Source organism: Psammomys obesus, unplaced genomic scaffold (genome assembly GCF_907164565.1).
Source record: "Psammomys obesus unplaced genomic scaffold, mPsaObe1.curated_primary_1811, whole genome shotgun sequence".
Classification (NCBI taxonomy): domain Eukaryota; kingdom Metazoa; phylum Chordata; class Mammalia; order Rodentia; family Muridae; genus Psammomys; species Psammomys obesus.
The window spans coordinates 5509997-5523752 of NW_026585626.1; the positions used below are offsets into that span (position 1 = coordinate 5509997).

Here is a 13756-nt window from a genome sequence, read left to right on the forward strand (position 1 = left end):
GGGGGCTCCGAGGCCGGCGGTGCCAGGGACACGCCAACTAGCAGCTGATTAAAAAGACCGAACGTACATTCCTGGTGTGACGGCTGCAGGGGGGCTCGGTGGGGTGAGGACGGGCCCCGGGGCGGGACAGAGTTGGAGTGGGCGACGGAGGTCCTTACAGTCAGAAACCTGCGACGGGGTCTCGGGTGCGCGCCGGGTCGGGGGCTGCTAGGTCTGCTGTCCGGAGAGCGGGTGAGGTGTGCGCGAGGCTGTGGGGTGTGCGCGAGCTTGTGCGTGGGTGGTCATTTCCCCCCTCCCGCCAACCTTCAGCCTGTACAGGGTCCCGAGGGCAAGTGGAGTGACAGGAAAACCCAGGGCAAGGAGAGGGCTAAGGAAGGTTTCCCAGCGCCTTCCCCACCTCTTCTTGAGTGGGCTCAGGGGCCTCCCAGGGTGGGAGGTCCACCGAGTGGGGGGGGGTTATCTGAGGGAGATGGTCCTCAGCCTCGGAGCCTCTCCCTTAGGGAGAAGGGACGAAATGTCAGACGCTAGGGGGTGGGCAGGCTCCTTCCTCTCTGGCTGGGAGTGTCTGTCCCATCTCTAAGCGGAGAATGGGGTACGGCAGAGATTACCCTTAGACGGCTAGACCTGCGTCCCCAGTCGCCACATCAACTCAAGGACAGCAGCGAATACATCATCCGTGTCCCCACCCCGGTCGAACACCCCGACCTCCAACAGGAACCACGGCCTTCCCCAAACCACCCATTAACACTGACACAGTTCCTGCTCTCCTCCTCAGTGGCCCAGCCCCCCCCCCCCCCCCCCGCCTGAACAGACAGCACCACCCTGCCCCAGAAAAAGAGACCAAGGCAAGGCAGAGGACAGAGGTAGGAAGGAGGGTGCTGGGACCAGCCTGGCTCAGAGGTACCACCCTAAAACCCACTGGGAAGGGCTGGGTCTATTTCCCCTCAAACTGGAAATTCGGAGAGAGATTATTGGGCTCAGAGTTAGTGGTTGGGACGAGTGCTCAGTGGTTATTGCTATGACCCAAGTTGCCTTGAGTGTGCGGAGGGTATATTAATTATGAAGAATTTAATACAGCATTTTTCACTGACCTAGAATCCTCTGGACACACCCTCACCCGCTAAGAAGATACTGGCCCTGTCAGGCAGTCCTACTCACAATGAAAAAGTCCAATGGCTCCAGACACCGGGCTCACCACGGCAACATGCACGCTGTCACACACACACATATACACACACAAGCGCACGCACCACCACCAAGCGACACTCGAAGCTGGCGTTCTGAATGGCTGCCTGGCTTGCCTGCTGAAGAATGGCCTTGCTTTGTAGCTGCAGCCCTGGACAGCGAGGAGGGGTCTTCAGGGTTAGTCCACTGGCTTATCCCAGAAACTATCGGGTCTCTCTGTGTGTGTGTGTCCGTCCAACAATTAAAAATTCAGAGCGTTCACATACAAACTGGAAGACAGTAGCAACAATTGGCTGAGCTATGGCAAGTGACTGGAATGGGGGTTTCCCTTGCAATAAATTCTGTCTGTTTCACTTCCTGAGTGGATTGGTGACATGCTCACAAAGCTCCCTGTCAGTGCTCAGCAAGTAATTCCTGAGCCCTAGGACCCCTCCAATGGGACCAAAGCCAGGGGTCCAAGTGCCTGCCATCTTAGTTTCTGGGTCTTCAGTGCTGCCGTGGGGTGCATGGGGCCGTGTAGATCAAGGGAGTGGTCATGGGACAGAGTCCAGCCAGTGCTGGGGGGTGCCTTCTTTCTGGATACAATCCCGACAAGGTGGGACTGAGAAGAAGGATGGAGAAAACCCTCTCTTCCACAAGAGGACCAGCAGAAAAATTACACCCAGACCAAAACATTTAGACTCCTGCGGAGCAGGACCTCAGTTACTCAGCATCGGGTGGCTTTTCTGTTAATTTATCTTCCTGTAAAGGGAATATCTGATTAATCCATTAAGTGCAGTAGCATCAGGATCCATCTCATAGGTTAGTGTGGGGTTCAAAGTGAGTTAATTTTGTCAAGTGCTCAGATCATGGCCTGGCACGGAGGAAGCACTACGTGCCAATGACGAGATAAAGTACAGACTATCTGAAGACACCACTGTTCAAAGGGTGAATACCAAGTAAAAAAAAAACCACCACGCTTCGGCGTGCGGCCCACTGGCAGAGCTGACTCCAGAGAAGCAGTGTGCCGCCCCCCCCCCCCCCCCCCCCCCCGCACACACACTCTGGGAAGGTCTACAGAGGAAGGGCCCTACCACACGTGGGAGCCAGGACTCCACCCCAGTCCCCCATGACCGTGGTGGAGACTGGAGCAGTTTGCAAAAGTGGCCCCACCCCTACGACACGACACAGCCCTGTCTGTCTGGATCCCCCGCGGGCACACGGAACCTCCCCCCCCCCCCCCCCCCCCCCGCCCCAAAGAGGCCAAAGGATGACTTCGGGAGGGCCAGATGTTTTGAATGGTGACCTTGCCTGAAAGGACTCCCACCTTCCCACGGGTGTTGTCCTTTGTGAATGAGAGGTGGGGGTGCAAACCCCCCTCCCTAAAAGCTTGGGAAACAGTGACGTGTATAGAATGCTAAAACTGAGGCTCAAGCCAGTGCCATTATCTTTGATAGGCCTTAAGGCACTTGAGGATCTCAGAATACTTTCGGGGGGGCGGGGAGTAACTCTGGCCACTAAGGGGGGGGACTCGCTCAGCAATGTGCTGGAACTCTCTGGAGAGGAATGCCAGATAGCAAGAGTACTTGGTTCCACGGAATCCCAGTGCTTCTGACTTGTCCCATGTTGCATGGGGGTGGAGAGCAGAAGGTAGGGGAGGGGGTGGTGCTGGGAGCGGAGAGGGGCTGCTGTGTACCCCCAACCCCTACTTTTGTGCTTTGTGTTTCGGTTCCTTCTCAAGAAGTCTCCCTGGGCCCCTCCCCCACTCCTGCCTAGGCGGCAGGCAGAGCCATCCAGAACATCCCCGAGGGCCAGAGAGCCCCGGGACTGAGGACAGTCAAAAGCAAGCAGCCAGGCTCGAGAAGGGCATTGGAGTAGAACAGGGGTCTGCCTTTGGTTGCTACGTGGAAAAGATGCTCTTAGCCCAGTCGTTAGTGTTAAAAAAAAAAAAAAAAAAAAAAAAAAAAAAAAAAAGTTTTAGCGAAGTGGTGACTGGAGGAACTGAATGCAGAATGTTGGCCGGGTGCATATGCGGAGAGCTTGGCTCCTGGGCAATGCCCATTAGCTATAAGCACCCCCATATTGGTCCAGGGGCCTTAAGACCTAAAATCAGGGATAGTTGGGGGAAGCTGATGGGTCACAGGTTTGGGAGGTAACAGAGGTCTGGGGGGGGGGAATGCATAAAGAGAAGAATACAGCGAGATTAGGGACCTAGGAAACTACCAGGTGCTCAAACACACACACATACACACGCACACTCACGCACTCACGCACACACACACAAGCACAGCTGCAGCACCGTGTGGCCTCAGTAGGTGCTGGTCATCCTGGGGTCTGTGTAAATGGCGTTCTCTGGAATTGTGCACAACAAGCCCAAGCACCCATCCCGCCAGCCCTGCCGTGTGCGGTCATAGGTAAGCACGCGCACACTCACACGGCTACACGGATGCCCCCAAACTCACCAAAACGCACGCTCTGCAAACTCTAGCCCCTCCGATCCCCAGATCCCCAGTCAGGCACGAGCGGCCTCCTCGCCACCGCTCTCCAGGCTGCCCATGCTGGCTGGCTGGGCAGGAATGAAGGGAGGAAAAGGCGGGGTCCCTGCCGAGACAGTCTGGGGAGCTGAGGTGGGCAGAGGGGAAGGGCAGGTTTCTGCCCTCCGGATCCTCTTCTGCTCTGCCTACCGTGGGCTCTGCCTGCACCACACCCAGGAGGAGTCTCCCGAGAGTGGCAGACTGTCAGGAACTTGTCCTGTGCCCAGGATCCTTTACCACATTCTCCATATTGCCGGCAAGCTGGGTCCCGGAGAACCCCTCCCTCCAGTCCCTGCCCCTGAAGGCGGGGCCAGGCAGTCAAGCCTCTCAGTGAGTGACATGTAGGGGTCTTGGGGATGGTGTGGGTGACAGTGGATGGTGCCTGTGCCTGCAGGGTTATCACGTGGCCGGAAAGGAACTCCGACTCCGGTGGTGGTGAAATGTTCAGTCGGCCACAGGGCCGCCCACCCTCCCATCACACCCAAGTCTGACCAGCCTCCCTCACGTTCCTACCCAGCCCAGACAGACAAACAGACGCACACCTGCTGAGAAGGGCCAAGTCGCCCACCCAACCCAACCCTTCGCGGGTGGAAGACACCCAGACCCGGCCAAGACATCCCAGAGTCCACAGAACCTCACCCCACGGCCAGGCTACCCCAGAACCCCTCAGCTCCCCAACACCATGGTTTCCCCTGGATTCCGGGCCTCCGTAGCTCCAGCTCAGGGCCCCTGCCCGTCCAAGCTGCACGAGCGCACCACCCCTCCCTGCACCAGTTTGGCCGGCCCCTAGCAAAGGAGCCCACCCGAGACAGAGCCCCTGAGAACAGAGCCTCTGGCAGGGTGGGGGAGTTTACAGTATCTCGGGCCAACCTTCTAGGGGGGCGTATTGCACGTGGGTGGGATGGGCTGCGTGGCCTGTGATTATTGCGTCCTGGGGAAGGAACCACCACGGTCTCTGTCTGCTCCCCGGCGCCCCCCCCCACCTGCCCCCTCCAGGAGGGGGGGGGGAGCCCAGCCTAGGTCTTGTGGGTGAACCGTGCCCACACCTGCTGCAGCTGGGACCGCGAGATGCGGAGCACCGAGGGCACGAGTCTGTGGTTGCCGGCGGCCAGGGGCGCGTGGCGCCGGTGGGGCGCGCGCACCGGGCTGCTCTCGGCCGAGCGGCTGCGCTGAATGAGGGAGCCGGAGGAGCCCGAGGAGCCGCCGCCGCCGGGGTGAGGGTAGTGCTCCGTCTCCAGCGTGGAGGAGGAGAACACGGAGGACGCCAGTCGTCGCAGGGGGCTGTACCGCGGGAGGGAGTGCCCCGAGAGTCTGTCCTCCTCCAACTGAAAGAGACCAAGAGAGTGGAGGAAAGAGAGGCGTCAGGCACAGACTTGGACAGCTCTTCTCGGGGGCCACCCACCGCTCACAGCCCCCCGCGGCGCCGGCGTCCCTGGCAGGGGGGCGGATGGCGCGGGGAGGAGGGGGCTGCAGGCTGCCCCCGCCCCGGGGGTCCGGCCTCGGAACCGCCAGCCCCTGCCTGCCTCCTCCTCTCACAGCACGGTCTCTGGGCGAGAGACCTTGGTCACTCACCTCCTCAGGGAAGCCTTCCGAGCTTAGCCCCCTCTAGCCGCAGGGCTCCCTCTGGGCTGCAGCCTTCCTGTCAGGAAGGCCCCTGGCTCGCCACTCCTAGCCAAGTGCGGGCCCCTTACTAACCCAGACACACTTCAGGCTCCCTCAGATCGTTTTGTAAGCGTTAGGTGCTTCGAGGATGGGCTGCGACCCCAGCCCTCCTCCTGAGATCCAAGGCACTGTGCTCCTCCCTCCTTGGCACACCCAGCTTCCTTCCTAGAGGCGTCAGGGTGGCAGGGACAGTAATAGTTGGGTTGTTATATTTGCAACAGGTCAAGAGAGTGTTGTCTATTTGTTCATTTGCTTTTCAGGTCCGGGGATAGGGCCCAGGGCAGTGTGCTGGCCCTTGAGCAGGAGAGCTTTTTGGCTTGGTTTTGTTGAGAAAGGGTCTCACTGCGGAGTCCACACTGTCCTAAAACTTGCTAGCGTAGCCCAGGCTGGCCTCTAACTCTCACCAATCCTCCTGCCTGCCTTACCCGCACTGGCATCATCCTAACCTCTGCCCAACGATGCTTTAATCCATCTCCACCCTTTACTGCGGGCTAACCTTGACCTCTCTGTGCCTCAAGTTCTACCCCTGTAAAACGGGGTAAAAGTGGCCCTCCACCTCTTAGGGTGGAGGCCTAGATATGCAGGGCCCCTGGAGCAGTGAGGGGCTATGTGTTCTGGAGCCTTTTTAACAGCTCCTCTTCAGAATGAGGACAGGCCTAGAGGGCTGCTGGGCAAGGAGGGGAAGGGACGGTAGCCACAAAGCTGGCAGTGGCCATAAGAATGCTGTCTTTGTGCCCTCTTGTCCCCAGAGGGGACAGGGAACTCTTCCCAATCACACGGGAAGGACTTTGCCCATCCCCAGCTCTCCCTGGGGCGGAGGCCAGTTTAGACAGTGTGGCACTGACACTGGCTGGGCCAGCTCTGGGGGAATGAAGGAGGAAAGGGACTGGAGCCACCCAGCTCCCAGCATGCCTTGCTGGTGTCGGCAGGGAAGACATTCTAACATCTTTGTCTGCCCGCCACATCCCAATTAGCTGCCTCTGTCAGTTTCTTTGGGGGCCAAGTTTGGGCTCCTTATTTCCTAGTTAGGTCTGTTCGCACTGAGGGTTAGGGGACTAAGGCACTCAGGGAGGGATCCAGGTGCCCAAAGACCCCTCTCATAGCACCTGTGGGGGCCTTGAATTCAGCACCCCAATCGGTCTGCTCTCCATCAAAGCCGTCTTAGCAACTGAAACTGGATCCCAGTGTGTTCCGCCCCTCCAGGCCAGGCCGCACCTGTGACCCACTTGTCCCAGTATGAAGTCACCTTTGCCAGGACATCCCAGCTTCCCCCACGAATGACTCCCTAGAGTCCTCATTCTCTGCTGGCCTCAGTGGTAGGTGCCAACCTCCCAGGCCCAGTCCACTCCTCTTGACTACTCAAGCTCTGACCTGAGGACCACAATGAGGCCTTGCTCGTCCTTATCTGCTAGGCCCAGCACACTGTCCAGCTGGAAGCGAGGCAGTGTTTGCTGGCTTTCCAGCAAATGTCCACGTGTTTAAGGAATGCTAACCCGTTGTGCTATTGGCCTCGGACAGACAGCGAGGGCTGCAGCAGCCACTGAGCCACACGCTCCACCTGTATTCCCCTGCCCAAGCTCAGCTGCTGCCTTGGCTCCTGTTAATTTGCACCTGCGCCACCCCCTGAGGAGGGAGCCCAGTATCCACATATCCACACTGTGCACACCAAGGAACAACCCGCTGTCCACACCTCCTGCCTCCACAGCTGTTCACACATAAGACTCAGCCTGTAACACCGGGTCTAGGAGGGATTCCTCAAAGAAAGGTGGTAAAGAGTGTGTGTGTGTGGGGGGGGGGGTGTCCTTTCTAGTCATTCAGGAGTGAGGAAGAGTCTCACAGGCTTATTGCAAGGTGCCGCAAAGCGGGCAGCCCCTGCCTAGCCCCGGGCCAGCTCCAGCAATGAAGTGAACACAGCCAGTTCAGTTTGCCCCCTCTGCCTCGGAGAACAGAGGTCTGGCCTCGTGCTCATGTCCTGAAACACGCGTGGAACATGTCCTGTCCTGTCTGTTTCACCCACAGGCACCCAAAGGCCACTATGCACACTGCCACACTGGCTGGCACATCTGCCAGTTGGGGCCAGCCAGCTGGTGTGCCCAGGCCTGTGCGTTCGTACACACACACTGGAATGCCGCAGGCACTCTTGAGCCTGCGCGGACTGACCTGCTACCCTGTGTCTTCAACAGCCATGCCTTAGACCCGTGGTTCCCAGCAGAGACCCTGCCCCACCTGCCTGGTGTCAAGGCCCAGCTCTACCCCTTGGAGGCTCCAGCCTGAAAGTTGGTTTCTTAATTTTAGGTTACTGCTTTGAGGCTGTTCCTTCTCCCCACCCCCGCCTTGGATTAGTGTTGCTACACAGACTGTTCACATGAATCTGCACATGTATCTTCCCGTGTCCCATGCTGGTAGCCACCAGTTTGTTCTCCCGTTGTCCTTCCTGTTCTGCTTCTCTCACAAGTGCCCAGACCTGCTCCGCACCCCACACAGGTGTTATGGCGGGCGCGCATGTGTCCACATCCACACATCAATGCACACTCAAGATCATTGGGCTCGGAAAGGCACACACGTCATCGCAGAATGTTAAGCGACCTCGGTTCTGTGCAGTGCGGGGAAACTGAGGCTGGCAAACTTTCCCTCTCACCCTCCAGACACAACTCACTTCCCTGCCCGTGTCATACGCCACTGGCACACAATAGGCCTGTCCCTGGTGCTGAAGGAGGTCCCCAGTGTTCGCCCGGCACATAGGACACATGCGTGAGGCTGTAATCGAGAGCGACCTGAGATGGAACCTGGCTCTCTTGTTCTGAGACCCAGGAGGAGACGGTGGCTGGCCCACGGTGGCCAGGGACACGCAGAACAACAGCCGACTTCCATCTGTGTTTCTCTCCACCTGGGTCACTGTCCGTGTCCTTCTCCCTGCTCCGTATTTCCTGGGGTCCCAGCCACTGTGCCTGTCCCCCTGGTATCGCTGCCACCTGGCCGGTGACAAACGCGTCGGGCTGATGAGGGCACGGGGAGAGAGAAATCCCGAGGCCTTGTCCGCACCTGGCCTCCCCAGAGCCATTTGTGGGAACACTGACCTGGCTGTAGCCCACACCCTGCCGGAGAGAAGCCCCTACCCCAGGCCAGCTAGGGCCTCTCTGCGTGGGGACTCGCCACCTCCAGTTTGCCACTACTATTTCCAGGGTACAAGGCGAGGCCACGTAGGTATTCTCCCGGACTGTGGATCACAGCGGCAGTTTTAGAAAGGACACGCACAAGGCCCACCACACTGCGCCCCACAGCGGCCCTGTTGAGGCTCCCATGTCATCCCAGGCCAGGCCTCCCAGTCCGAGGAGTGGCGGAGCTGGCTCCTAGACCCACACAGAGCCCCAACCTGAGGCCGCCAAGTGGAACAAGCGCAGGCCCGGAGCCCCTTCCAGACTCAATTCAGCACACAACGCAAGAGGTGATGTTCGCTTCCCAGTCAGTGCTCAGCTGGCATCCCACATAGAGAAGCCTGGCCACAGCAGTGGCCTACACACCTATCCTGATGGGGTTGTCCTTACCAGGAAGCACACACACGCTCACTCACACACTCTTACATATACTCTCTCTCACACACACACACACTGCCACCACCACCACCACGAGACCTGCTTCAGAGCCTCAGAGCAGCATTTCCCCAGCAGCCTTTATCTCCCCGCTTCGCTGCTTTAGCAGTCTGCTCTTGGATCTTGATACAAACGTCGGCTCTTCTAAACTAGGTAGAGTGGTGTGGGCCTGTAATCTCATGTGCTCTGATGTCTGAGTCAAAAGGGTTAGAAACCAGCCTGGGCCACACAGTGGGACCCTGCCTTCAAACACAAAGAGGGAGGAGGAAGAGGAGGTGGCCACACCACTGAAGCCAGGCAGGCCTCCAACATGCCTGTCCTTGTCTACTCACTAAGCAGCTGAGGATGACCTTGAACTTACGGTCCGCCTGCCCCTATCTCCCAAGTACTAGAATTACAGGAGTGTGCACCAACATGCCTAGTTTTGTGTGGAACTTGGCACTCTTTCCTCTCCAGAGCCTTCCCTGACCAGGAATGGAGGCGGCTGCCCAATCAGTGCCGCCTTCCCTGGTTTTTCTCCTCTCTCTCCTCAGGCTTCTGCCATGTTCTGATCCCTCTTGGGTCATGCCTAAAGGCTCCATTTTTTCACCCCTCTGTGCGTGAGCATTTCTTAGCTTCTGCCCCGGCTCTTGAGCCTCCCCGCCCTGCATGGTTCTCTTGGGTGACATCACCCACTCCCACGGTTCCTATGAGTTCAGAGGAGCTCCCTTCTCCTGAGCAACAGGTAACCCGACATAGTCATCCTTCAGATATCAGGAGGTCATTGTGTCCTGTGTGAACCCACGCACCAGCCTGCAAAGCCACTCAGCTGCCATCCAGAGCCCCGGGCATCTAGTGATATACTGCCGTGCCCCCAACCTGCCCATCACAGCCCTTCTGTCCTCCATCTACCTCGTCCCATGTCACACTCTACTTCCTGGCCCAGGCCATCAGGGTCCTCCTGCTACTGCCTGATTTCTGGCCACCTTCTTCTCAGTTTTTACCCTTTCAATTGATGTTCTACAAAGCAGCCCCAGGGATCGCTCAGAGGTCTCAGAAGCCACCATTGCGCCATGCTCCTACTTAAAAGCCTTCGGTGGGTTACTAAGCCTTCAAGCCCCAACCCTTCAGTGTGGTCCCGGGGCTTCTGTGACAGCCCCGGACCTGCCTTCACAGGCTCATCTTCTTATTAAACACTGTTCTGAAGATCACCAGGGCCGGCCTTTGTACACACTGTCCCCAGACCCAAAAGGCCTTTCTCCTGCTTTTGTCACCTAGCCATACCGCTCACAACACAAGACTTAACCCAAACGTCAGGCCTCATCTGTCCCCACACATGTGTGGGTGCTCTTACAGCTGCCTGTCTGCACCATGGCCCTGTCACTGCTGGGTTCTTAGGCCAGGAAGGCCTCTGGAATACACCAGGCCATCTTGCAGAACGCTAGGGGTCTCAGGATAGGGAAGCATAAAGCCCGGTCTTACCTGTCTCTGAGGGCCCGTGGGGTCCGACTCTCTCCGTCGAGGGCGGGGTCCCGAGTGCAGGGGCGAGTGGGAAGGGCTGCCAGGTGTGGGTGGCTGTGATGTCTCTGACCGGCCATCAGCCTGGCTCAGCTGAGGTGGTGCCGGCTGAGGCAGCATCTGCCGCAGATCCTCCTCTGCCAGCGTCTGCATGCCCCGTCCACGGGGCCTGACAGCGGGCTCTGTCCCCAGGCGCCTCCTTTCCTCGCCCTCCTCAGGCAAAGGCCGCAGCTCCTCAGGCTCTTCATCCGTGGTGCCTGACGTGCTAGGCTCAGCCCCAGGAGGGAAGTCCTTGAGCTCGGTCTCCTTGTCGATAATGACCCATTCCTTGCTGTCAAAGTCTTCCTCCTCAGCCAGCGGCACGGAGCGGAAGGCGTTGCTCAAGGCCTCCTGCTCCACCGAGGCAGATACATCCATGCGGCCACTCGCCTGCCTGTCAACATGGCCTGTGTCCACTGACAACATCTGAGCTGGCTGTGAGGAGCAGGCCTGGCGGGAGGGTGAGCCAGGCAGATCCATCCTCGACCTGCAAAAGCCACCCACGTGGAGCTCAGTGCCAACCTCTGAAGCCCCAAGGACATCAAGCCAGGGGCAGGGCAGTGAGCATCCCTTTCTAGAAACCTTCACTTATCTATCCTATCCACCTACCGTGCATTCCCTCAACAAATGGTCCTTAATGCTTACCATATTCCAGGAACGAGAGGAACAAGAGCGTGCAGAAAATGAACGTGTCCCTCCCCTCTGGCCTACCCCAGGGATTCTCGTCCTTCTAACGCTCGTCAGGTACTCACACGCCATTTGGGGCTCCCTCCTGCTGCATCCAGGGCAAAGGCACCAGCTGGCTCTTGAGTTTACAGATGGCTTCTAGCTCCACCACAGACACCCTCCAGTCCTGCCCAGCTGGTGCTCTATAACCCCAAGCAGGCAGGGCCTTGTCAGTCCCCCACCGCAAGCCTAAGAAGTCTTCGCTCCTTAGGCTGTACCCAGGGCCCCTCAACCCAGCCGTGTGGCCCTTTCCCTAAGCAGGTCCATTCCAGAGCCACTCGCTTTTCTTGTGCTGTCCACCCTCACCCCCACAGCCTGTGCCCCTGTCCTCTGCTCTCTGACCTCCACTCTGACGCACTTCCTGTAGCGAGTCCTCCCCTTCCTGCACGGACAGTTACTTTCCCCTCCGGACAAGGCACCCTGAGCCCCAACCACACCACGCGTCTCAGATCTGCTGGGGTATCAGTCTCCCTTACAGACAGACTGCAACCTCTGCCAAGCAGGGCCTGGGTTCCTTTAACCTTTGACCACAGAGGCACAGATCCTGCCTGGGGCATCTCCTGTTCCCACCTGGAACTGTGCCTGGGACTCTCACATGACACCAGAACATCTCTGCTTGGCATGACACCAGCCCCAAAGTGAGCGTGCTTCTTGTACAATGGGGTAGTGTGTGTGTGTGTGTGTGTGTGTGTGTGTGTGTGTGTGTGTGTGTGAAAGGAAGATGCTACATAAGGAAGACATTTGGCTTGAACCCCAGGAAAACCACCAGGCCTAGCTCACCTTGGATCTGTAACCCACTCACACTGGGCAGGCCCTGATTGGTGTTCAGTGAGTGACCCAGCTGCAGAGGGCAGATGTGCAGGGCAGAACTTCCTGTCAGCCTTTCTCGAAACACCCTGCCCAGCCTCATTCATGGCAGTTCATGGGAACTGCCGAATCCCATTCTACAGCATATTTGTATCAATCCATTAGTTAGGCTTAAAATAAAACACCATTGACAGAGGCTGTCTTGGACTCCCGAGAGCACAGTTTGTTCTGATGGACATAAAGGACGGAAGGTAACAAAACAGGAGGTGAAGAGTGCGCAGGCCTGTTCCTGCATGTGACAGGACCGGGCCACCCCCACCTCGTCTGCTCCATACTTCTCTGTGCCCCGAGTGCCACCAAGTGCCTCCCTGTCCCTTCCCTGACTGCGACATCTGAGCTTTCTGTAGCAGAAACTCCCTTCAGTCCCTTCCTGCCACTCCTGAAGCTGTGCTTCCCGGGACCCAAACCTACGTGCTCCATGCTCCTTCTAAGCGGTGGCTCTTCAGAGCTGTCCTGCTCAGGACACTTGGCCCTCTTGTCCACACTCACATCCCTTCCTGTGTCCAGAGCCCCCTGTACCAAGGGACTCCACGCTCCCATGGGTGATCATGAGGTCTCAGGGGCCTGGCAGGCCAACCCAGGTAAGTGAGCTCTGTCACACACTCAGGGACCCAGACCTGCCTTGGGTTTGTCTACGCCCCAAACCGGCACCATGTTCCATCTGGGATTGGTTTAGGGCAGAGTCCAGGGGAGGGGCCATGGCTGATGTAGGTCATTAGTGAGTATCAGAAAGGATGCCCTCTTCCCGCAGGGCCAAGAAAAAGCCTCCTCTCTTTCCTAGTGCAGCAAAGGACCTGGTCGACTATGGAGCAAAGATCCTTGGAAGCTAGGCAAAGTCAGGGACATTCCAATCCCCCCATCCTCCCGTACCTGGTGCCCTACCCACTCAGGTATAGCACCCACTTGGCCACACCCACCTACGGCCAACTTTAGCCTCTTCCCACTTCCCAAAGGCCAATTCCTTCAGCCCTCTCTCTCTCTAGCCCTTTCTCTCACCCCGAACGTTCCTGCTGGGAGGAACCAGCTCTCAATTCCTATCCCTCAGGCCACCAAATCCTGGCCTGGCCTGCCATTGGCAGTTCACTGAACCCAGGGGCTTTCCGCCTGCAGGCCAAAAGAAGCCCACCTCTGCTGATCTCCCGGCCTTTGTGAATTGTTTTCTATGAAAGAGTTAGCTGGGACCAGGTCTAGGTCCAGAAACTGGCCTGTTCCCATTCTTTCCACTCTGGCTGGATGCCCCACCGTGGGCCTCCAACAGACTCCAATCTGTGTAGCCCATGCCTCACTCTACATTCCAGGTTTCCTCTAATTTGTGCCTCCCATGTGACCTTTCACAGAGCGGCCATGCTGATGAAGGCAGGTGGGACGGGAGGGCCTTGGACACGTCTCCCCGAATCCCCGGCTCCGAACTCACCTCCTCTCATGCAGCTCTACCCGGCCATCAGCCGCTGTAGACAGCCTCTCCGACTCTGGGCTGTTGACCCTCCGGTAGCGTAGGGACCGTACTGGAGTAGTTGGGGAGTCTGCGGGGGCACGCACCGGGGAGCTGGGGACCCCTACTCCTCGACTCTGCTCTTCCTCCACACAGGGGGTCTGTAGAGAAGGGGGTGCTGTGAGGTGGGGTTGAAGAGCTGGCTGTAGGGGGTGAGGAAGCCCCAGGGCAGGGTTGCTGTGGGG

At 58.2% G+C, this 13756-nt stretch overlaps 1 protein-coding gene across 2 annotated transcripts in view; it reads right to left on the bottom strand.

Annotated features, from left to right (window-relative positions):
* Ttbk1 (tau tubulin kinase 1) overlaps nt 1-13756 on the bottom strand; it is a 42498-nt gene that overhangs the window by 12978 nt on the left and 15764 nt on the right. The window contains exons 12-14 of one of the 2 annotated variants that reach the window (XM_055612979.1): nt 13494-13672; nt 10412-10973; nt 3123-5023 (exon numbers count right to left, since the gene is read on the bottom strand). In XM_055612979.1, the coding sequence (XP_055468954.1) occupies nt 4715-5023; nt 10412-10973; nt 13494-13672 (1050 nt within the window). In that variant the 3' untranslated portion in view covers nt 3123-4714. Of the gene's footprint in view, nt 1-3122; nt 5024-10411; nt 10974-13493; nt 13673-13756 lie in introns of those variants that run through there. The other variant, XM_055612972.1, reaches the window with a different exon arrangement.